Below are 26168 nucleotides of genomic sequence, written 5' to 3'. Positions count from 1 at the left end.
TTTTTATTTTAATCCAACTGCCACTTCCTGCCATGCCAGTCGACACTTTTTTGGTACTCAGTTGAATTTTGATTTGATTTATTATTGTCACATATGTTTATATACAGTGAATAGCATTGTTTTTGTGCGCTATACAGACAAAACATACCATACATAGAGAAGGAAAGAAGAGGGCGCAGAATGCAATGTTACAATAATGAATTACTCCTGGACCTCTGACAATATTATAGTGTAAATAATCATTTGAAAGATGGCAAAACGGGCTCCAGGTGCTTTGCCCTCTGATATTTCCTACTCCCTTGCAGGTAAGTCCTGGAATCTCCCTAACAGCACTACACCACATAGACCGCTCATTTCATACCAAGCTGTAATACAATTAATTAATCTTGACTGTTAGTTAGAGTAATCTACTGCCCCCCGCCACCCCTCCCACCCTCTGCCACACTTCCCCCTCCCCAATCTCCGCAAGGGTTTTATAACTAGTAAGTAAAAGTATTCAAAGAAAATTAAAAAGAAAAACATTTATTATTTGTTTCATACCTCTCAGATTTTTGTTTCATTCTCTGGGTTGCTTGTAACAGCATCCAGGAGACTAATCTTCAACTCTGGGATATTCCCAGAGAGTTGACAACCGTAATGACAGCAGCAACAAAAGTCTGTAGCTAATACATTTAACTCACAAGTGCCACATCCCATCAGAAATTCAGCGTTCTTTTTGCTGTGACACCAATTATAAATAATGGACCTGGCAATATATTCCTCACCTTAATGAATGCGCACATCAACAAACATTAATTCTTTCAGTCCACTAAGATTGTGTTTTAGCATTGTAGCCTGCCGTCAAATTATGCACCTTAATTAAAAATTTACATGTGGCTGAAAACGTCGTGATGTTTTAGGATTGTCTAATGAAATCTGGCAAGATCTGGATTAAATTCACAATCCAGTAGATATCTCAGTGAACAGGTTCATCAATAAACTGCCTGGAAGCGTGCAAGCAAACAGGTTCAGCAATTTTTAAAAGAGAATTGAATGCATACATGAAAACACTTGAAGGCTATGGGAAAATGGCAAGGCACAAGGGAATAATTGGGTTCTGATTGTTCGGTGAGCCTACAGATACAATGGGAACTATTATTTAGAAATGATGGAGGTTTCACCCCTGGTTGGAGAATCAGCGAGAGTTAGCATCACCTCCTTTAAGAAAAAATTACTGCAATAAGGAAATTTTATTCATTAGTCACAGGTAGGCTTATATTAACGTTGCAGTGAAGTTTCTGTGGAAATCCCCTAAATGCTATAGTCTGGCACCTGTTTGGGTACACGAAGGGAGAATTTAGTAAGGCCAATGCACCTAACCAGCACATCTTTCAGACTGTAGGAGGAAACCCATGCAGACCAAGGGGAGACCATGCAGACTCTGCACAGAGAGTGACCCAAGCTGGAAATTGAACCGAGCCTCTGGCGCTGTGAGTCAGCAGTGCTAACCACTGTGCCACTGTGCTGTCCCCAGTGGCAAGATTTCCCCAGGATCAAGGACCCCTGGTGGCAGAAGGCTTGCCCACCGACAGATGCCAGTCAATCAGGAGGCACCAGCTCTTCCCTAATTGGCAATGCCATTGGGGTGGCGGTGGATGCTGTTGCTAATGTACAGTCTTCCCTCGCACAACCACCATAACCAATTTCAATGTGCCTAAGATCACCATGGACTGGGCACAACATGCACAGGTGAGTGGATAGTGGCATTGCGGCTTCGGGGAAGTGGGGTGAGGGAGGGTTTTGCTATGAAGGTCAAGAAGGTAGCTCTCAGCAGTCCACAACCAGCCCCCTTCTCAATCCTAGGTCCCTGAATCGGGCACTGTATGCCTCTGAATGAGTCACCACCCGAGAGTTTGCAAGTAAATCTCACAGGGTTTGCTTTGTAGTCTTCCCGCATGGTTTGTCCCCACCCACTGCTGGGTAAATACTGGTGGCAACAGGATGAGGCCTAAATTGACCACTTAAGGGTGTCAACTGACTGCAGGGTGACAAGGACTTCCACGAGCCTTCCCACCGACTTTTGGTGGTGTGACGGGAAGTCGGCAGGGCCATCATCTGCCACCTTCTCACCTGAATAAAGACTCCCTGCCAACAAACTCACTGTGGGCAAACACATTCAATTCCGCAGTGGGGCAAATAGCCTCCCTCTCTCACATACAATTCTCGAATATAAATCATAAACTCAAAAGAGAAAAAACAAACTCATTTTGCATGTAATGTTAGTAGCTTAATTCAAGTAACACTTCATTAATTTACATGAGCTACTCTTCACCCTGTGTTTTGTTAAAAATGGATGAACTGATTGAGGGATAACACCTGTTCACACAGTGAGTGCGATCCTTTGCTCGTGATACAGAATAGCACATCAGAGAGAAAAATCAGATAGCAATTAAGCAAGAAAATGAACTGTTTCCACATGCCTATCCTTTCCATTAGCAGCTCATTAAATATGGAAGCCAAGCAGAGGCAAAAATACAGCAGGTGTTATTTATCCAGTTTTATTGAAACACTGGTTTGCTGTAACCAATTTAATTTCTGGGTTTATACAGTAAGAAGTCGTACAACACCAGTTTAAAGTCCAATAGGAATGACTCACCTGATGAAGGGGCAACGCTTGTGCTACCAAATAAACCTGTTGGACTTCAACCTGGTGTTGTGAGTTTTCTTGCTGTGCTTACCCAACCCAACGCCAGCATCTCCACATCATTTCAGGGTTTATCTACTTTCCTCGTTTTTTTTATTCTGTTGACATTTCCTCTTGCCCTGCTGCATCCTATCATCATTTCTCCTTTCCTACATTCCATCCCACAAACCAGCCTGCCATTTTATTCTGTCCCCCGGCATCCTCTCTGTTCCCTGCTTCTATTCTTACTTAAAATGTAACCAGTTGCTACCATTTTCCAGTTCTGACTGGAACTGTAATTGGCTTGAAATGTTAACTTTGATTCCCTTGCCACAGATGCTACTTTGACCTGCTAAGTTTTTCAGCATTTTCTTTTGTCGTTGTATCTTGGCTCAGGAAAGTGCCTAATATGGTTAAGAAGCCAATGGCTAATTTTTCAAAAATTGTGGTACTTGCGTATTTGTCTGATATTTCTGGCTGCTGTACACTTCAGCGTACATTTCCTGTCTTTATAGTTAGGCACGTGGCACAGTGGTTAGCACTGTTGCCTCACAGCGCCTGGAACCCAGGTTCACTTCTGGCCCTGGGGTAATTGTACGTGTGGAGTTTGCACATTCCCCCCGTGTCTGTGTGGGTTTCCTTTGGGTGCTCTGGTTTCCTCCTGTGGCCCAAAGATATGTGGGTTAGGTTGATAAACTAGGTTGAACTGCCCCTTAATGGTAGGGGGACTAGCAAGGCAAATATATAGGGTTATAGGGATAGGACCTTGGTGGGATTGTTGTCAGTGCTGACTCGATGGGCCAAATGGCCTCCTTCTGCACTGTAGGGATTCTACCAATTTTTGCAGTGCAATTTTCCTACATGTCCCACCTGCCTTTTTTCCTGGTGTCTAAGAAAATCTATTTATAGATTTTCTAGGTTTCACATCTTTTCTAAAAATAAAAATCTGTTGATAAAGGATTTGGCATGACGCCAAAGCCCAGTATGAACTGTTTGAAGTTACCATTGGGTTATATTTCACTTTTAATATTCCAAAAGGTACTTTGGGCCTTCAGAAATAGACCTGCATCATGTTTAAAATTCTACTGTGGTGCACTTTAGGGAAGTAGCGTGAGACCTGATGTGAATAATGAACATAGATGCTGGATCAGAGGTTTACTCACAGGTGACATTTTGCCGATTGATGATTGGAAAGAACTCGAGGTTCGGGAGGGTAAGCAGACAGAGATCAAGGTTCAAGTGGGAAGGAAGGGGAATTTACTTTAGGAAGGGAATTTCATGAACAATGAGAAAGACTTATCATACCAGGATGTTGCCTGGAATGGTGGAAAGGTCTTATGAAGAAAGGCTGAGGGACTTGAGGTTGTTTTCATTAGAAAGAAGAAGGTTGAGAGGTGACCTAATTGAGGCATACAAGATATCAGAGGGTTAGATAGGGTGGATAGTGAGAGCCTTTTTCCTCAGATGGTGATGGCTAACATGAGGGGACATAGCTTTAAATTAAGGGGTGGTAATTATGAAACGGATGTCAGAGGTAGGGCGTGGAATGCCCTGCCTGCAGCAGTTGAGGACTTGCCAACTTTAAGGGTGTTCAGATGGTCAGTGGATAGGCATATGGATAACATTGGAATAGTTTAGGTTTGAGGGTCATTACATTCATTCCACCGGTCGGCATAACATCGAGGGCCGAAGGGCCTGTACTGCACTGTAATGTTCTATGTTATATGAGATCCATAGAATGATACAGCACTGAAGGTAGGCCATTTGGCCCACTTTGCCTCTGCCAGACCAATCTAATTAGTCCTGCTCCCCTGCTCTTCATTCGTTAAAGTGTACTCTGCCTGGAAGCAGATCCTTGGCTCTTTGTCTGCTGATGTTTCATCCTGAGCTGTTTTCTTGGCCATTTTTGCCTGTGCTGGTTTACCATTGCCTTCCACTCTCAGGGACAGGGTGAGGAGACAGGCCCCAAGTCTAACTCAGCCTACTTCCAAACACACCGTTGATGTTACTCTGAACCGCACGTGAGCCAACTGAGCTAACCATTCCTCCTCCCCATGTTCTACAAATGTTTCCCCTCAAAATATTCATCCAATTCTCTTTTGAAAGCTAAAATTGAATCTGATGGTACCATCCTACAGGCAATGCATTCCAGATCATCAACTATCATGGAGACCTAAGGAGAATGGCATCCAGGCCACAATTTCAGGATTGCGTCTCACGCAACTTCTAAAGAATCAAGTTTTAATATTAGGTAAAACAGAATAAATGTGGCCTGAGACATAAGCAAAAATGGTTGCTGGATATCTGAAATGTTGATAGAAGCTGCTGGTCTCACCCACATATCAGGCAGCATTTGTGGTGAGAGTATCATAGAATCCCTACAGTACAGAAGGAGGCCATTCAGCCCATCAAGTCTGCACTGACCACAATCCCACCCAGGCCCTATTCCCATAAACCCCGCTAATCCCCCTGACACTAGGGTCAACTTAGAATGGCCAATCAACTTAACCCACACGTCTTTGGACTGTGGGAGGAAACCAGAGCAGCTGGAGGAAACCCACACAGACATGGGGAGAATGTGCAACTCCACACAGACAGTGACCCAAAGCTGGAATTGAACCTGGGTCCCTGGCACTGTGAAGCACCAATATTAACTACTGTGCCACCGTGCTGCAGAGAAAAATGGTTAACGGGTAGGGTTTTCTTATCAAGGTTTATTTACTTCCTTCATTTACTTATCCTGTTGTCATCTCCCTTTGTCTTGCATGGTTATCCTTTCATCATTTACCCTCTCCTGCCTTTCACCCAATAACAGTCTTTCCAGTTATTCTGGGCAGTGGGTCTATGGCAGAGGACACAAAAACAGGAGGGAAATCCCATTGAGCTGTCCCCCCAACCGTATTCCCACCTCCATGAGAGGTAGATGAAGGCAGGACTGGTCACCTGAAAGGTCATGGGCGGGTGGTCAATTTTAACCCTTCATGGCTTCTTAAGGCAATCTCTGATGCCACCTTGGTTTTCCAGCCAGTGCATGAGGTACCTGTCGAGCCAGAAAGCAGTCCCTGAAATGGGGACAGCCCCCCAGCAGCAGGCAAGATATCCATTGGAGCCGGAGATTCGATGTTCATTCAGGAAGACATTCAATGGGAAAGCGCCACACAAATAAGTAGCAACAAATGCCTGTTACTGTGATAGGCTTTCTCCCTCATATCCAACAGCCCAAACATTTTTGACCCTTCCCAAATCACCTATTTGTGGATGGCGATCAGGAATGGAGGCACCCTGGTACTTTCTACATACATCAGCTGCACCCACATTCGATGGTGAGGCTGTCGAACTTTCAATGCTAGATGACCTCCTGATTTCATGGAAATCATAGAATCCCTACAGTGCAGAAGGCGGCTATTTGGTCTACCGAGTCTGCATCAACAACAATCGCACCCAGACCCTATCCATGTAACCCCACATATTTACCCCGCTAATCCCTCCAACCTACACATCCCCGGACACTAAGGGACAATGTAGCATGGTCATTGCGCCTAATCCGCACATCTTTGGATTGTGGGAGGAAACCGGAGCACCCGAAGGAAACTCATGCAAACACAGGGAGAACATGCAAATTACACACAGACAGCGACCCAAGCTGGAAATTGAACCCAGATGCCTGGATCTGTGAGGCAGCAATGCTGACCATATGCCACCATGATGGACCAAGCTCAAAAGATCACTCACCATCCCAGAATAGACCGAGCTTCCTGAGATGGGTCACTTAAATATCCATTTCCTCCAGAATGTCTTTCGGCAATTTCTGAATCAGTGGCTTGCATTACATCCTGATGGGGAAAAGTTTTGCCCGACATTTCGGGTTGATGACCTTTTATCAAAATCTCTGACAGAATTGCAGAGACCAAGAAGTTTGTCTATCTCTCGCCACGGATCCTGCCCGACCTGCTGAGAGTTCCCAGCGTTTTCTATTGTCATGGCAAGAGACACACAGTGTTGGAAGATTGGCTTCGCTTTCCTGAGATTATTAGGACAACTGGGGACTGTACAGTGGCATCATTACGCTCAACCATAGTGGTCCCTAGCAATAGGATAAATAGTTTAAAGTTTGTTTATTCGTCACAAGTAAGGCTTACATTAACGCTGCAATAAAGTTACTGCGAAATTCCCCTCGTCATCGTAGTCTGGCGCCTATTCGGGTCAATGCACCAAACCAGCACAGCTTTCAGAATATGGGAGGAAACCGGAGCCCCTGGAGGAAATCCACACAGACACAGGGAGAATGTGCAAACTCCACACAGACAGTGACCCAAACAGGGAATCGAACCCAGATACCTGGCGCTGTGAAGCAGCAGTGCTAACCACTGTGCCACCATGCTGCCCGTTCCGTGCAGTGAGAAAGGTTCTTTTGAAACTAATATCGAGGGAGAATGATAAAAGTAATCAGGCCACCAGCTAAGGACACTGAGGAATATTGACTAAGAATTATGAAGGATGATTTAAATTATGTTTAATGCAAGGAATATAAAGAACAATCTCAGCCTGTAGGCAGCAAATCAATATCATTGGAATAACTGAAATATAGTTCAGGAGAAACAACTTGCATTTATATAGCATCCTTAAAGTAGCAAAAATATCCCAGGGCACTTCAAAGGAGTGAAGAAAGATACAGGGGTTGTGTGAGTTTTGGAAGCATTGAGAAGGAATGATGAATAGATGCTATTCATCAGTAACTGCAAAGAATGACGTTGAACATGCTTTTTTAAGTGTGTGTGTAGTTGGATTTTCTAAGTGGCAAAGGGGAATAGTTAGTGCGTGGAATTCGCCACAGGCTACCAAAGGAGATAGGTATACTGCTGTGAAGGTCATAAAGTAAATGAGTGTGTAAGTCTGAAGTTGTGATCACAAGGATTTCATTCTTTCCAACAGCACAACAGGGACAGTTTGTGAAGCAGAATTGATTGAAGTTATGTGAGACTCATTTGAAAATGATTTATGAAGGAGATTGCAGTATTGAATTTGTTACTAAAGAGGGAAGGATATGCCAGGCAGCAGCAAGGAAACATCTGGGACCCAGTGACCATAGTCACGATGAAGACAGAACATAAAAAGAACAAAATTCTAAATGAGCTAACTTCAGAATGTGCTTGAGATTAAACAAAACTGTTTATTTATAGCTAGCAGATTGTATGTGGAAAAGAACAAAGCATTTTGAAGAGGTTTGAAGACTGGATAAACAATTTACCATTGTAATAAATCTTGAGTACAATCTGAGTCGATAACTGAAGATATCAAAGTAATAGGAGGTAACAGGAATTAAAGATATTGGAAATTAAAAAATATTCAGGAAAGGAACAGATCTATAAAGTCAAAATGAGAAAGGAAATGCTATTGATAGCGACACTGGGGGTGGAAGTTGGCTGGGTACAACGATAAAAGGCCAAATTCTGCCCTGAAATTAGGCCTCATCTACGTGGTTAGAATGAGCTACCTAGAGACAATCATATAGTTAATTAATGTAGGCACAGCAGTTTTGTAAGGGGACAGCTAGCTTGGGCAACAAAAGCCAATTTCCAGCATTGTGGAGGTGGAGAGAATAATCCGTATCCTTGTTTATCCACAAGAAATGGAAAATATATTTTTTTGCCAGTTCTGGGGCTGCTGAATAATCTTGAGCAATGCAGGCTCAATGCCTGCCCTGGTCATTGTAGACACATTCCTCAAAGAGTTCCTTTAACATGCATTAAGCTTCTAATTCATAGAGCATGAGCACTATGCCCACAAAGTATAAACTTGTAATCAATGAATTTAATAGTGGAACGAGTGTCTGTGCGCACCAAACTGCTAAATCAATTTGCTGTGTGCCTGTTGGGTGCAACGAATACCATTTTCAACCATATTGACAGAGAAGCTTAGGGCAGAATCTGGAGGTTTGTTGGTGAGGTTGGAGGAGTGGGGAGGTGTGGTGGCAGTTTGGTCCGTGTGAGTACTCTTCTACTTTCCTGTCTCTGCCAAAATAGCATCTGGGATGGGAAGACCCGTTGCAACCCTTAAGTGGACAATTAATGACCACTTAAAAGCCTCATTCTACTGTCCCTATTGCCATGCGAAGAGTATCAATCTGTGCAGGCTGCTTGTTATCTCCCAGGGAGGGGAGTGGGGAAGGGAGCAGGGGAGTGTGAGTGGGTGCCCTCATTCAAAGGCATTTCATGCCTGGTCAAGGGAGCTGATACTGGGGAGGAAGGAACCTGCTGAGAACCACCTCCCTGCCCTTGCTCTTGACACATCTTCATCCCATCTGGCACAATCATCTTGGGATTCCCATCCCACAAAACCCCCCCCACCATCACTTATCTCTGCCCTGGGTTGCTCCACAATCCTGGGCCATAAGTGGCTGTTATAGAATCCCTACAGTGCAGAGGAGGTCATTGCATCAACTCTCTGCTAAAGTAACTTACCCAGGCCCTCTCCCCCCTCATATCCCCATAACCCCAAAATTTACCATGGCTAATTCATTTAACTCATCTTGGGACACTAAGAGGCAATTTAACATAGCCAATCCATCTAACCTGCACATCTTTGGACTATGGGAGAAAATAGGAGCACCCGAAGGAAACCCAGGCAGACACAGGAAGAATGAAGAAAGTCCACACGGTCACCCAAAGCCAGAATTGAACCTGGGTCCCTGGTGCTGTTAGGCAGCAATGCTAACCACATACCGTCCATTTATTCTTAATGTAAAATTATAGAGGTGAGAGTTTTATCTCAATTGCAAGGAAATTGTTGAAAACTATGATGAGTGATAGGATAAGGGTGAGCACCAGAGTTTGGCTAAGAAACAGTTTAGGAATGGTAGATTATGCCTAACCAATATGTTAAATTTGTTTGAGCAGGTTACAGATCTAACAGATCAAGGTGAGACTGTGAACATTATATGTCTGGACTTCAAATAGACATTTGGCACTGCCTCATGTAATGGTCTATTTTTAAGGCTCAGGCCAATAGAATTAATTACAATGTATACTGACTCGGATTTGGCGGGTAAACTCAGTACATCATAATGCATGGAGTGGTGCGTGTGTTGCATGGAGCTCGGAGCTACTACTCGTTTTGTCACTTTTATTCACAATTGGGAAGATGGAATGATGTCCAAAGTATCGAATTTGCCTGTATTTCCAAACTGAGCCTATGACAAAGATGATTATTACTATTTCATAAATAAATAGTATCTATAAAAGCTATGTCTGTTGGCAGAGAAATGGCAGATGCGATTTAATACAGATATGTAGCTTGGCATTTGAAGAAGGGAAAGGGTTAATGAATTTTCTACCTAGAATATATCCAAAAACATAACCCTTCATCATGGCTGATCTTCCCAGGCTTATATTGCTCCTGGCGTTAATGTAAATTACTTGTTCATGTCTTTCATTCTTTAACTCTCATAAAGACAGATGGGAAGATGTGAATGTAAAGGCAAATGGTCAGATGTGAATATAAATGGTCAGATGTGAATACAAATGGTCAGGTGTCAATGTTATTTTGCAGACATTGCAAGCCTTGCCTGTTTATGTTAATCACACAAGTAACTTCAAAGACAGAGATGCCGAAACAGTCACAGGCGTTGTAATTGAAGAGGGAAGATCAAAAATTTTGACTGGAACTGGAAGTTTGTGTCATGTTTGTTACTAAGACTCATGAAGTATAAAAACCCATTTGTGTTTGTGTTCGATGAGAAGCCTGGCAGTCCGTTTTAGGAACCAGTTCTCCCAAAGCTCTGGAATAAAAGCCAGGGCTTTGAAATAAAAGCCACTGTATTTTGACTCACTAACAATCTCAGAGGTATTATTTTATCTCCAACAGCATTGAAACATTATTGTGCATTATATATTAGATCGGCCTCCTCCAACCTTTTTGGGTGGGGCCGCATTTCAATTTTCTCCTCATTCATTGAGCTGATGATCAAGTAAGATAAGGTTTTGTCCAACATCAAACATGAAATATTATAGCAATAAATTTTGAAAAAGAGTAATTTATAAAAATATAACATAACCAAAAGAGAAAATGCTGGAAAATCTCAGCAGGTCTGAGTGCATCTGTAAGGAGAGAAAAAAGTTGATGTTTCGAGTCCAGATGACCCTTTGTCAAAGCCCATTAGTTCAAAACTAATTAATAAAAATGCCCATTTGAATTTGTCCAGCAGCAGAGTTCGCCAATAAAACTAGAAAGAGATAGACTAGGCCTCAGGCTCACTCAGGAAGGGGTAGAGATCAGGCTTAGCTAAGGAGTTGGTTTAACAGACAATGACCTTACATTTACCTTGGGTGGCACATGTACAATGCTGGCCTCGGCACAATTCATATGAAAAAAGGTGTCAGAAATGGGTTGCCTTTCAACCAGGGATTTCTTCCTCTGCCAAACTGCTTTGTGGATAGATTTTTGGGAAGGGCCTGGTGTGTGTTTCTGAGTCGCTCTAAGTCTCACAGTTCTCACTCTTGTAAATCACTTAGAGTCACCCACTCTCAAATGCATGCATGTATACGCAAAGAGACTCGTATATGCACACAGACTCTCTCTCATCCAACTCATACACTCATAATTGTTGCCACCCTTCTTACTGTTTCTCTGCCAAGCCCTAGCATGTTTTCCCTCACTGTGTCTTTCCTCCTGGTCTCCCCGTTCGCTTCACCACCTTGGCCCTGTGCTCTCTCTCAGAAGCTGGCATCTGCACAGCAAAACAGCAACCAACCACTTTTACAATATTCACTGCTCATCCTATCAAAGACTGATTCTGTACCAGATTTGCTGCCATTAGGCTCCTTAGCCATAAATGTGGGAGAGGATCAGTCTCTCATTGTACAAACAGACCCTTGCAGATTTTCATTCAATTACCCATAATTTGAAGAGTGAGTCCACAGGCCAGATACAGAGGCTTCAGGGGCCAGGTTGTGGTCTGTATACCAGGGATTGTTGGGGCAGTAGGGGGATGGAGACTTTTGGTCGGGGGAGGGGAGGGGGTCATGTAGGGGGCAGCAGGGGGAATATGGTTAGACAAGCTTCTATTGGAGGGAAAGGTCATATTAATATCAGGAAAAGAGATCTTGGGATTTTTGTGGCCAGTTTTAACACTCTTAGAACCATTCTCAGCCTTTATCTTCACCATTTACATTCTCTTTGTATTTTTGTCTATGCCAGTCCTATCAATTACAGCCCTCCCAACTCCCTCCCCCTCATCCTCATAGTATAAGTCTTGTCTGATTTTCCTTGTCTTTAGCTCTGATGAAGGATCATCCACACTCAAAACATTGGTTCTTTTCTCTTCCCACAGAACATGCCAAACCTGCTGATCTTTTCCAGAAATTTCTGTTTTTGTTTTGGATTCCAGCCTCCGCAACTTTTTACCTTTATTGTAATATCATTACTGTCTTCGCAGGCAGTTATGAAAGTGAACATAATTTTAGATTGTAAAGCTAAGTGTGTAGTTAAACAAAGAAAACAACTTTCAAAAAGTATATCTGGCAATCAGGAGACAGAACACCTCTTGTTTTAAAAAAAATGTTGTCAACATATTGCAAGGAGCGAGAAAGCTGGCTACTAATATAATATCACAACTAAGGTGATAGAGTTATGAATCATAGAACCCCTACAGTACAGAAGGAGGCCATTTGGCCCATCAAGTTAGTACTGACCACAATCCCATGCAGGCCCTATTCCTGCAACGCCTCACATTTATCCTGCTAATTCCCCTGACACTACAGTCAATTTAGCATGGCCAATCAACCTAACCTGTACATTTTTGGACTGTGGGTTGTAATCGGGGCACCCGGAGGAAACCCTCGCAGACAAGAGGAGAACATACAAACCGACAGTGACCCGAGGCTGGGATTGAACCCAAGTCCCAGGCACTGTGAGGCATCAGTGCTAGCCACTGTGTCACGGTGCCGCCCTAATGTCATATTTTGACATATGAAGAAAGTTATTGACCCCAAAACCTTTCTCTGAGGCGATTTGGTTAAAGTTAAGATTATCAGGGATTTGGAGGACATGTATTCAGATATATTCTCCTTCCATGTATGGAACTCAAGAACAAGAGGTCATCACTTCAAATGAGAAAAAAAATGAAAATAAAGAATCAAGCCATTATTTTCCAGCGATACATGAATAAGCACACAAAATGCGTGCAGAAAAGTTGATGGAGCAACACTCTACGACAGGGTTCAATGAGAAAATTTGCTTCTGCAAATAAAATTCAGATTCATTCATTTTATAATTTCCAATATTAAGGTGTTCTTATGGGAAGTTGGATAATAGATTAAATGGACCAATGGTCTTCGTTTGCCTGAAAATTGGTCTATGTTAGTAAGCACTAAAATGAGTAAACATTAAATGTGTAACTGCAAGTTAATGTAATCTTTTTTCCTTGTAATCTTCATACAGGTTCAGAACATCAAGTGCTCTACATTGCGACCAGAAATGAAATTCGTAGTATATATCCATTTGACCCCAACTCAGCCTATGAACAAGTGTTTCAAGGAGATGAGACTGTCAAAATTAGCATGATGGATGTGTATATTAAAGGCAAAAAGATCTTCTGGACCAACGAGCACACAGGCAGGATCTCCTATTTAGACATCTCAGACAAACGGAAGAGACAGACAAGTGATGCCACAGATCTGAATGTAATTTCAAGAAAGCACTAATCCATTAAATCATTAAGAGTGAATTTTTAATAGCAAGTACATTAATAATGTAATTTACAATTATTATTGTACATTTACTTAACATTCAGTTTATTGTTTCTCTTTGTTTCCCTTCTGGCTTTTGGTTTTTTTCTTTGCTCATTACTGATTATGTTTTAAGGCTGGGTGCTTTTGTGATGTAATCCTAGGAGTTAATTCACGGGACAGTACTGGATGAATTTTATTACACTTTTCTATTAACATGGCTGCTTTATATGCTACTATCTCCTATTGAACCAGGGGTTTAATGCACCTTTACATACAGCAGTTTGATAGTTGTTTTATTTATTATGTCAGAAATAGGCTTATATTAACACTGCAATGAAGTTACTGTGAAAATCCCCTGATTGCCAGACTCTGGCGCCTGTTCAGGTACTCTGAGGGAGAATTTAGCATGGCTAATGCATCAAAGTAGCATGGTTTTCAGACAGTGGAAGGAAACTGGAGCACCTAAAGGAAACCCATGCAGACATGCAGAGAATGTACAGACAGCGACCCAAGCTGGGAATCGAACCTGGAAGCATTGTGCCAGTTTTGATTACCCAGAATAAAATCTATGCTGCGCAAAAAACTTCAAAACTGTCTTCAAAGGGTGTTTTTGAACCTTTCCCCTAGTGTGTTTGTGTCTCTAGGAGCTTTCCAAAGGCCATGCTCTTGGTTACAGAATCTTTGTATTCCACCATCAAGTTATTCTTAAAGTGCAGCAACAGATCATTGAAGATGCAATGGCAAAAATCCACTTGTATTGCTTTTCCCACTGAATGAGATGGAATGGGAATGTGTCTTGGGTTTGCTCATTTTTCTTGGCTCTTCAGATGAAACTGAATATCAAAGTCCCACTGAACCTTTTTCACTCACTTAAGGGCAGACAGTGCCTGCCCCTGCCTTTCCCCCACTCTTTCCCATGAGGTACGCTTTCCTGAACTAAGATGTCACTGCCATTGTTGCAGCGTTCACCCTGTGGCGCAGTGTGCTTTTCTCTTGCTGCCTCGCGTGAAGCACAGAAGCAGCTATCCTGGAATCTTAAACTTGACACTTTGATAAAAGACTTAACTCTGGAAGTCTATGCAGAAAAGCATGTTCTGAAGGCTTTCCCAACAGCTAGAGAGGTAAAAAGATAGCTGAATTGTTTGAGCTGTCAAAGGGTATCAGATGAATCATAACTAAATGAAGGCGATTTCCTATACTTACCCAGTTATGAGCTGCAGACTGTTGTGTGACAATTTTATTTCAATCCATTGTTCAAGTAATGAATGAATATAGCATTTTTCATGCTTTATTTATAACAATAAAGGGTTTGCAAATATGTGTTTTTGATTTGAAGCATGGTTAACAGGGCGGAAGTGAGCTGCACTTGATTTGTCACCTAATCTTTAAGTTGTGTGAGATCTGAGGATTCTTTTATGCAGCTTGTCATTTAGCTGGCATGTTAATTGTGTTATGTACATCTCAAAAGTCAACTTTCCAACTGTCATAAAATTGGAATAATGACGGCACAGTAGTTAGCACTGCTGCCTCACGGTGCCAGGGACGTTGGTTCTATTCCAGTCTTGGGGCACTGTCTGTGTGGAGTCTGTACATTCTCCCCATGTCTACATGGGTTTCTGCCAGGTGCTGTGGTTTCTTCCGCAGCCCAAAGATGCATGGGTTATGTTGATTGACCATGCTGGATTGCCCCTTAGTGTCAGGGGGATTAGCGGAGCAAATACGTAGGGATATGGGGATAGGGCCTGTGTGGGCTTGTTGTCGGTGCAGGCTCGATGGGCTGAATGGTCTCATTCTATACCGTAGGGATTCTATGATCATTGTGTAAGTGCAGAGTGCATACTTCCAAGTTCTGTCAAAGAGCTGGCATGTACATTATTCGTGAGTAAACATTGTGGGGGCTATTCTACCAAAAAACTCTTAAGTGCTGTAGTCACGTTAAAAACTGGGGTAACTCCCGCTGTTTTCTTTTGTGGGATCTTTAAAATCTCCCATACTTTGAGCACTGCAGAGTGCCCTAGCGGGATTCTCTCTGAAAATCAGTGGGCAGGGCCTATTCCAGCAGCATAGTGCTGAGCAGGCCATTGCACATGCACTAATCTGTCAGTACGAAGACTGGCGCATGCGCAGTGGCCCTGCACTGCTGGTCTCCCAATTGTGACCCCACATCGTTGCCACGCTGACCACCCCAAGCCTCACCCCCCTCCCCGCGATCGCTGGCCTCCTGGAGCACTCTGGACAAACCCCAATGTTACCTCCCTCATGCCTCCCCGACCAGCCCTGATCTTTCTGACACCCCCCACCACTCCCTGGCAGTCCCAATCCTATCTCCATGCAGCCCCCTCCCTCACAATCCAATGATCCTCTTCCCGCTCCCTAATGAAGGAACAGCGCCCTGAAAGCTTGTGCTACCAAATAAACCTATTGGATTTTAACTGGTGTTGGGAGACAACTTAATGTGCCTACTCCAGTCCAATGCCAGCAACTCCACACCATGGCTCCCTGTCCCTGCATTACTATGGTAGAGTGATAGTGGGACCCACCGCTCGCACCGGTTGGCCCCACCAATGGACCCCACCCTCAATGGGTCCCAGCCCCTCTGGCCCAGCCCCGATGGCACTGTCTGACGACTGGTGGGCACTGCCATGGTGCCTCTTGGGCAGTGCCAGTTTGACCCTTGGGCAATGCCCAGGGGCAGGTTCGCAATGCCCAGGGGCACCTCCCCCTTACTCTCCTTGGGGGGCCTCAATGAGCACTGTTCCCTCTAGTTGTAAACCGGGCTGGAGCGAACTACTCCTGGCAGGGATGGGGAGAGATGCTAGCACTAAGATTAGATTGCACTAATGATAGGCAAATGGGAATTTCAGTATTTAAACCAGCTCAATGCCGGAAATCAGAACAGAGCCGATTACACCAAAGGTCTTGAAGCCGCAGACTTGTGGAGACCTGGGCACCCAGTGGGAAACCCGTTAAACAGCCTCAGCTGATAGAGCAGTACAGCAGGCTGGGAGAATCACCTCCTATTTCTTCAGTGATGCAACTTTCTTCATATGTTGCAGCAAGATAGAAAAAAAAACTAGATGCGTGTGGATCCATTTTATACTGGGAACTGTAGGTCAAATGTAGTCAAACATCTAGAAATCCAATTGGCGACATAGATGTGACCATTTTGCACTATGAATTGATCCTGCTTTCATATTAATCCCAAGCGGAGTGGATTTGGTATAGGCATCAAATTTGAAGAGATTGGAAAACAATAAATGCTCAAATTATTCACTCCAGTCCGCTCTGTAACCATGACGTGCAATATCTGTCATGACAAGAGCACAGTGTACATCAAAAAGTATAACAACTATCGAGTCACCTTGCTGAGAACCATCAGCATAGCCAGAGTTGCTCTACTTGACCTGCTCATGTGAATTCATTAACTTAATTTTAAAAATCTGAGTTCTTAAATGGGTTAGGATAGATAGCAATGAGCACTAAGCTTAAATTAGTGGGAGCGTTCTAACCCGTGAGTCAGAAAGGTCAGAGTTCAGGGAAAACTCCAAGAAACTTCAGCCTATAAGCAGATACTTCAGTGTAGTATTGACATTGGTGCTATCCTTTGGTTTAAACCAAGTACCATAGATCCCATGGCACTATTTGAAGGGAAGTATAGGAATCATCCTGGTCTCTAGGGTGATGTTGACCTCTCAACAAACATTATCTATAGATTATCTTCTTGCTGTTTGTGGGAACTTGCTATGTGTAAATTGGGTATAAAGTGCTTTGGGAGCTGCCGATGTTCTGAAAGCTGCTCTATAAATGAAAGTTATTCCCAATAGATATGACTTAACATTTGACTTATAGATCAGATACCTTAGAAACCATCAAAGCTAGAGTTCAATGAACACCTTATCTAAGATCCCTGGAAAACGATCTCATTGTAACTCATTCAAAAATTTGACACTTACATTTCCCCAAACAATATTCTTGTGAAAAAATGGCTTCTAAAAGCAAATATAATGTAATTTCATTTCTCTTTCAGATTCCTGGCTCCCAGGCACCACAGGGCATTGCAGTTGACTGGGTTGCTGAAAATATCTATTGGACCGATTCTTTCAGAAATGTCATTTATGTGGCTAAGATTAATGGACAGAAGTACAAAAGACTTATCTCTGGGATGATGGACAAGCCCTGTGCGATTGCTGTTGATCCCAGCAGAGGGTATGGTGCTATATTGTTTGAGCCACTCAATTGTGTTCAGAAAAGCAACATGCACACTTATAAGACATGGCCAGTCATGTTACATACCAGCAACTTTGCAAATTCAACATTATCTGTGAATATGACTAACTTTACCCATTCTGAAATGTTAAGAAATTTGTAATGCAAATACTGGAGATCTGAACTGCAACAGAAATATGCAGCAGCTGAAGCAAGATCTGAATGTGAAAGGAAAATCAATGGTGCAATTCTTCTGGCCTCCAGGTTGTCAGAGACCAGGCTTACAGCCCATAGCGTGCATTGGGACCCTGCAGAAATCCCATTGCGCTGACCTGTGAGGAAATTATCCAAGAAATCTGAACTTCCAACGGGCAATACTCCTACTCCCCAGGGACCACCACAAAAGTCTCAAACCCTGCATTACAGTCCCCTCCGCTTGACTCCCTGATTAATGCTTACAACCCACCGCCTACTCTTCCCCTCCCCCTCCCCCTGCGATGACCCCTCAATCTTATCGAACCCAACTACCAGTCCAAACCACTAACACTTGACTGACCCAGTTTGATCCAAGTACCCTGGGCCCAATTACCACTTACCCACATCACCCATCTGCCACCATACCCACCTGCCACCCTATCCATCTACTCTCCTACCCACCTAAGAGCCTACCCACCTGCCACCACACCCAGCTACAACCTGACCCACCTTCCATCCTACCCACCCTACCACTATCCCCATTCACTAATTAATCCACTCACCCATTCACTGGCAGTCACACTGAACATTTAAATTTACTTTACGGAAGTTAGTGCCACCAAAAGGGGCATGCCCAACTTATGCTAGGGGGATTGAAATGTCAGCTGGTGGAATTGAAATTTGCTTAATAAAAATTTTTGACTTGAAAGTTAGTCTCAGTAATGTTGATTATGAACGACCATCCAATGTTATAAAAATTCAAGTGGTTTATTCATGCCCTTTAGAGAAGGAAATCTACCTTCTTAACCTGATCTGCCCTACATTTGTCTCCAGACCCACAGCAGTGTGGTTGACTCTCAGCTGCTCTATGACATGGCCCAACTAGCTGCTCAGTTCAAGGACAATTAGGGATGGGCAACAAATGGTGATCTTGCCAGTGTCACCCACATCCATGAAAGAATAAATATTCCTTTCATCTTTGTATCTCAAATAAGATTTTCAATGAGGTAGATTAATGCAACACTCTTTTTCAGGTGAAGTTCTGAGAAAATTTCCAAGATAAATTTGGTTAGAATGTTGGTGAAGTCTTTACAACTTGTACAACCTGTTTCGGAAGCTATCTTCAACCTTCAGCAGCAATTGAACAGTAAAATATAATACTCAATGATTGTTTATTGCTAATCATCTAGCTGCTGATTGGAGAGGGTACACCACAATGCATCAAAATGACAAGCAGCATTGTTCATAAGCGCAAGTGACCAATTCAGGTGGCAATCGATGCCATTCACAAGTCTACCTGGGAGCTGTTCCCAGCACAACTTTAATTCCTTTTCCAAGTTGGTGAATTGTACTAAATGTGGGCTAAACTATAATTATATCCCTATCTAGGCACCTTGGAGCTTCTTCAACACCTGAAGGAGTTGCCAAAAATCACCCCAAATCCCTGACCCCAGTACCATCAGACTCTACAGTGTTACTACAATTACAATCCTGGGAGTCTCAGGCACTTCTGCTAACAATGGCTAGTACTGCTGCTTCACAACATCATGGGCCTGGGGTCCAATTCCTGGCTTGGGTCACTGTCTGTGCGGAGTCTGCGTATTCTCCCTGTGTTTGAATGGGTTTCCTCCAGGTGTTCCAGTTTTCTCCCACAGTCCGAAAGACGTGCTGGTTAGGTGCATTGGCCATGCTAAATTCTCTCGCAGTTTACCTGAACAGGCACTGGACTGTGGCAAATGGGGGATATTCACAGTAGCCTCATTGCAGTATTAATGCAAACCTATTTGTAAATAATAAATAAACTTCTTAACTTTCCCATGTTTAGTCAGAATTAAAATCATAAGTAGCACTTACACTTACAGGTAGTTGCTATCACATGAGTATTTAATTGACTAATTGATAACTTGGAATATCAGAGTTTGTGGATGCAATTAATTAGACCATGTGGCTGGAGCAAACCATTATCTGTTACCCAATAGCTGTTATTCTCAGAATTATAGTAATTGATAGGGGAAAATACACAGTTTGTTATCTAAGCTTCCCTTTATAGTTCATTTGTTGAAGGAAACCATGGTCTAAAATGGTCATGTAATTTGGTTTGTTTTAACGATATTATGTTGATGTATTTATTTGGAATGGTTACAGGATGATGTATTGGACAGACTATGGCAAGCAGCCCAAGATAGAGCAATCTGCCATGGATGGGACTTTGCGAAGAATTCTCATACATAAGGACCTGCAGTGGCCTACAGGTAGCAGCATTCGGATGTTATACAATGATCTTGCAGTAAACATAATGGGGCAATTTTCGAATTGAGTGGATAAAGTGCTCTTTCCACAGTATGTAGTCAGCAGGACGTCTGATCAGTATTTGTGATCAGGCATTGTTAGCATTGACTGAATGGGCTTCCAGCTCTAATTGCGATTGTCAATGGGAGTATGGGCCCACAGGAAAAATTTTAAAGGAATGTGTTCCGGGGTCAGGAGTGAAGGTTAGCTGCAGTTTATTATAGCAGGTAATATTTTTAAAATGCTTGTAGCTGCTATGAGATCGAATATTAGAAGTCTTTCAGACTCAAAAAATGCAAGTCACTACCTTATAGCAAGTTGATCCTTCTCTACACCCTATTTATGATTGTAACATTATATTTTGCAACCTCTCCTTTCCTTCTCCCCTATGTATTCTATGAACGGTGTGCTTTGTCTGTATAATGCCCAAGAAACAATGCTTTTCACTATATCCCAATACATGTGACAATAATGAATCAAATCAAATCAAATCAGTATAAGTTATGTGTAGTGCAGCTTGTACTTCTTGAAACATTTTTGGAAATGGACACCGCTTCTATCACCCACAATGCACCCTGGCAGGGTTGAGCAACTGATGGTAACAAAACACAAAAATGGATTGAGGTCTCCACTATAAAATGCAACCCTAAATTGCGTCTATTAACAAGGCTTCCACCTGTTCCGAACACACGGATTAGCTGCCGAAATCAAGGTCCTGCCAAAGATCAGAAGTGATAGGCAACCAGTGGTAAGTTGGTGGATCAAACGTTTAGATATAAATGGGGTGAGGTTGCATGAGATGGGATGTTGGGGAGGGGTGGTGAGATCAGGGAGAATGGGGGGTGGCTGTGGCTTGCGGTGATTGGGTGTTGATGATAGCAAGTCAACAAAATCTTCCTTGTTTTCTTCAGTTTCCCAAATGGTACACAGACTGATTGAAATCTTTGCAAGAAGTGAGACATCAATTTATCACAGAGAGCAGTAAACTGCAATAGGACTGATTTTCTAATCAACATAGCTGACGCTGCCAAAACTTGGAACTGGGAGCTCAAGCAGAAATTTCTGTTTTTGTTCATATGGATGATCTTTTGGCTAGTCCTCTGTGTTCTCAAACAAAACTTGCAAGAGCCTCTTTCGATGTGCTGGTCTTCATGCACCTTCCATATACTTACACTTGCCGGAAGGTCACGAGATAGTGATCTAGTGCAAGGACCCTGACTCCTGATTCCTGTTATCTTCCTTAGCAATGGAGCGTGGGCCTGGCCCGTTGTTGGCTGCACTGCTTACACTTAGCTCCTAAATATACTGCGCCTGAAAGTCCTCCATGGCTTCCTGGTTGCTTATTACTGAGTGACTATTAAGCATGACAATTTTTACAGACAAGCCAGTGTTATCAAAATAGGCCTTTAGTTTTAATTTTTCAGATTATCTGGGCAATTGCAGAATACTGTTGGTATTTCTTATATTTTAATAGCCATGTTCATCAATATATAGCCATTCTATTCTCACAGCATCATTCTTCATGGGTACAATGTTTTATCTGTTCTTCCACCAACTGTTTGGCAGCCCAATGTTTGCTGCTTACCGGTTCCCCTCCTAGACTTCACTGTCCAGGCTGCTGTTTGGGTAGTACTGCCAACACAGCTATGGCTAACTGGCACAAACTCATTCACAGGAAATATAATCTTTCAAGAAATGTGAGCACTATAAACATTTATCACCTTTAGAGAACAAGGATCCTCTGGGTCTCTGATAGGCTTCCAATTTGAACTGTCCCTTTAACATTGATACTGACTCTCAGCCCCAAGATGTAAATGTATTGGAAACAGTTCAGAGAACGTTTGCTGAACTAATACCACGAATGGGCTGGTTGTCTTATACGGAGAGATTGGACAAGGTAAGTTTGCATTTGCTGGTGTTTAGGAGAGTAAGAGACAACTTGATTGAAATGCAAAAGATCCTGAGGGGTCTTGACAGAGTGGATGTGGAAAACAGTTCCACTTGTGGGAGAATCTAGAACTAGAAGTCAATGTTTAAAAATACTGTCATGCATTTAAGAGAGCGATGAGAAGAATGTATTTCTCTCAGAAGGCAGTGAAACTTTTGAAATCTCTCGCTCAAAAAGCAGAGGTAGATATATTTCTGATAAATAAGGGGGTGAGAGGTTAACGGGGTAGGCAGGTGGTTACAGTCAGTTCAATTATGATCTTATAGAATGATGGAACAGGTTCATATGGCCTTCTCCTGCTCCCAGTTTGTATGTTCAAAAGTGCTGAGTAGAACTTTGTCTCAGGATCTGCAAAGCAGCAGGTGGACCTCCAGTGGTGCCCTAAATCCACAAACTCCAGTTAAATGAGGGCACATCAAAAATCCTGACTGTGGTTCGTTGCGTGCACAGAGTCCCCGTCAGTGCCAGGAGAGGAAGTCAAATTGTGATAGGCCCTTCAGTTTAACTTGAATATGTGAATGAACACTGATAATTCTAATCAAATACTGATTTTCTGGAGAATGTTACCCCTTTCAAACATAAACATTTAAAAATCTGCATAAAGTCGATTTTAACCATAATCTACCAGCATATATTGTGAATAAACAAGTATTAACAATTGTTTTTAGTGTTTCTGTTAATCTCAGGCAGAAAACAAACAGCGTAACCATTGAGAAAATCATGGAAAATATAAACAGAAACATTTCAACATGACAATTCTAGTAATAATTTTTAAATATGTATTTTCTTTTGTCCTTTCTTTAGGACTGGCTCTTGATCATTTTAACCAACGCTTATACTGGGCAGACGCCAAACTTTCAATTGTAGGCAGTGTTCGCTTTGATGGCAGTAATCCTGTCGCTGTGGCCAGTATTAAACAAGGTGCATAAATTTGACTTTCATAGTTCATTAATTTTTGTGGTTTCAAAGGAATAAACAGACACTGATGGTTAATTTAGTTACGTCTTTTTCCACATTAGTAAATATTTAAGAATGCAATCTTTTTTCTTTGGAGGTCTCCTGAGTCCATTCAGCATTGATGTTTTTGAAGATTATATCTATGGCGTGACGCACACCAACAGTCGTGTTTTTAAAGTTCACAAATTTGGGCGGGTTAACCTCGAATACCTGGTGTCAGGTCTCAGTGATGCCTCGGCTACAGTGGTGTTCCATCAGTACAAACAGCAAGACTGTGAGTAACAGCTTATCTTCACTAAACAATGTATGAATTGAATGCACCAGAGTGTTCAGACTCATGTAACATGCACTTTCTTTCCGTCCCGTAGTACCAAATCCTTGCAGCAAAAGGAACTGTGACTGGCTTTGTCTTCTGAACCCTACTGGTATAACGTGTATGTGTCCAGATGGAAAGAACATGATTAATAGAACATGTGTTGATATGGATTCTCCGACTGCACTACCTTATGGTGAGTACTTCTGTACTTCCCAATACTAACCTATTTGGATATAAACAACATTGAAAATACGTCTGAATATTCATGAATAATTTTTATTATGGTGGCACAGTGGTTAACACTGCTGCCTCTCAGTGCCAGGGACCCGGATTCAATTCTGGTCTTGGGGTGACTGTCTGTGCAAAGTCTGCATGTTTTCCTTGTGTCTGCGTGGGTTTCCTTCGAGTGCTCCGGTTTCCTCTCACAGACCAAAGATGTGCAGGTTAGATGGATCACCCATGCAAAATTGTCCCTTAGTGTCCCAAGATGTGTAGATTAGGAGGATTTGTGGGGTCAATACATGGAGTTAGGGCGATAGGGCCTGTATTGGATGCTCTGTTGGAGAGTCATTGCAGACTCAATGGGACGAATGACCTCCTTCTGCACTGTAGGGGTTCTACGATGCTATGCAAGGCTGCAAACAATGGCAGGAAATATTATGGGTATTGCATTTTTTGTTAAACTTTCAGTATAATTTTCCTTTCCCCACCACCAGAAAGACATGTCAGCATGTAAATTAGAACATTTTCAGTGTTGCTATCTACTAGTATCAGATCAGTTCCAGATTAGTTCCAATGCTAGTGGTTGCATATTTAACCTGTGCCCTAATAATGCACCTAAACGGGTCATTATTATTCAAAATAATGCTTTGTAATATTTTTCATTTGTTCACAAAGCATATCCTGCTGTTTATTTCCATCTCTCCAAGTTGCTATTTTTAATCAGTGTGCAAGGTGACATTACCAATTTAGGGTTAATTGGTCTCAACCTGTTCCATGTTGTTCCAGGAATCCTTGTGTGCCAAAAGGTAGTAAAAATGGATTTGATAACAGTCTGACCACAATTCATTCAAGATTTGTACAACTTGTCGAAGATCACCCCTCCCCCGGTGCCATTCCGGCTGATCACTGGTTCAGACTGTGCAGTTATCCCCCTGCCCACCCCCTCTTGGGCACCACCCCATCCAGGCTCTATCCCCTCCCCTTAGGCCCTGCCTCTTCAAATCCACAGTCACGTAGATGCGTGGGTTTCCTTCAAGTGCTCCAGTTTCCTCTCACAGTCCAAAGATGCGCAGGTTAGATGGATCAGCCATGCTAAATTGTCCCTTAGTGTCCCAAGATATGTAGATTAGGAGGATTTGCGGGATCAATACATGGAGTTAGGGTGATAGGGCCTGTATTGGATGCTCTGTCGGAGAGTCAGTGCAGACTCGATGGGACGAATGGCCTCCTACTGAGGCCATTGTGGACTGACAGTAGAACTGCCAGGGTATCTGGTAGGCAGTGTCAGGTTGCAAGGCTGGCAGTGCCATGGTCCAAGGCTGGCAGTGCTGGGCTGGCAGTGCCCAAGGAGCACTTCACCTCCCCACCCTTGACCTCTCGGAAAGCCTCAATATCCTCCAGTCCTACCAGCACAGGTCTCCATTGATGTCTGTCACCGCTAGTATCTTCTGGCCCTGCACCATTTTGTACGGTTCACCCAGCCCGCTGGCAAAGGCGGGTGGGAAAGGCTGGAAAATCGAACCCCAAATGATTTATTTAAATTGGGTTGTGATTCCAGAATACGAGAGCATGATTTTCACATCCAAATGCAGAACAAAATAAAAAGCAGTTCTGCCTGCAGAGGTTCAAAAACACATTTGAAAAGTTTGCATAAATTAATCAATCAAGGAAGCAAACCACTTTGTGCATTGGATCAAAAGATCCTGTGAGCACGTTTTAACAATGCAACAAAAGCTATTCTAACATTTGGCACAGTTTCTGCTGTCAAAATGTCTATTCCGTGACATTGAAATTCAGTTCTGAGTTGGAATTGGATAAATGCAGATTCATTTATTGTATCATAGAGGACCCATTGATGTTTACAAGACAGCTTAATTGACCTATAACTAAAATTAACTGTAAAATCTTACCCTCGTAGTTAATTTTAGCATTAGTGACCGCACCAGCAGAACTGCATAGCTAATACTGATGGTCAATAACATTAGGTGCAAAAATTTTAAAGGAAGACTGAACATTTATTTCATACCTTTTTTTATGTATTCTTGGGACCCGGACATCGTAACAGGCCAGCACTTATTGTTCATCCCTAGTTGCCAAGGGCAGCTGAGAGTCAACACATTGCTGTAGCTTGGGAGTCACATGTAGGCCAGGCCAGGTAAAGATGGCAGATTTGCTGGATAGTGAATCAAGCAGGTTTTTTCCAACAATCAACAATGGTTTCATGGTCATCAGTAGATTCCTAATCTCAGATAGTTTTTGTTGAATTTGAATTCCACCAGTTGCCATGGTGAGATTTGAACCCGGGTCCCCAGAACATTAGCTGAGTTTCTGGATTAATAGTCTAGCGATAGTCTTGGCCATTGCCTCTCCTTTTATGGCCTCAGGATATCCCAAAGTGTCTCACAGCCAAATACATGGCTTTTGAATTGTAGCCACTGTTCTAATATGGGGAAATGTAGCTGTGCGCAACAAGCTAACATCAACAGCAAACATATCAATGGCCAGGAACAAAAAATAAATGAGTGACAGTTTCTAATATAGGTTTCTGTTGCTCCACTGTCAAGGGATCAAAATCCTGGCACTCCCTTGCTGACAGCACCGTGTGTGAGTCTACACCACATGGACTGCAGCAGGTCAAGAAGGCAG

At 42.7% G+C, this 26168-nt stretch overlaps 1 protein-coding gene across 1 annotated transcript in view; it reads left to right on the top strand.

The window, feature by feature from the left end:
* LOC145350212 (low-density lipoprotein receptor-related protein 1-like) overlaps positions 1–26168 on the top strand; it is a 1564930-nt gene that overhangs the window by 1487651 nt on the left and 51111 nt on the right. Inside the window, exons 76-81 of the mRNA XM_080199274.1 lie at positions 13100–13341; positions 17417–17595; positions 19936–20042; positions 22832–22948; positions 23082–23258; positions 23353–23493. Of these exons, the coding sequence (XP_080055400.1) occupies positions 13100–13341; positions 17417–17595; positions 19936–20042; positions 22832–22948; positions 23082–23258; positions 23353–23493 (963 nt within the window). The remainder of the gene's footprint in view (positions 1–13099; positions 13342–17416; positions 17596–19935; positions 20043–22831; positions 22949–23081; positions 23259–23352; positions 23494–26168) is intronic.

The sequence above is a fragment of the Carcharhinus amblyrhynchos genome, chromosome 11 (assembly GCF_965287045.1).
Source record: "Carcharhinus amblyrhynchos chromosome 11, sCarAmb.v2.hapA, whole genome shotgun sequence".
Classification (NCBI taxonomy): domain Eukaryota; kingdom Metazoa; phylum Chordata; class Chondrichthyes; order Carcharhiniformes; family Carcharhinidae; genus Carcharhinus; species Carcharhinus amblyrhynchos.
Note: the sequence above shows the minus strand (reverse complement) of the source record. Positions and strands in the feature narration are given on the sequence as shown.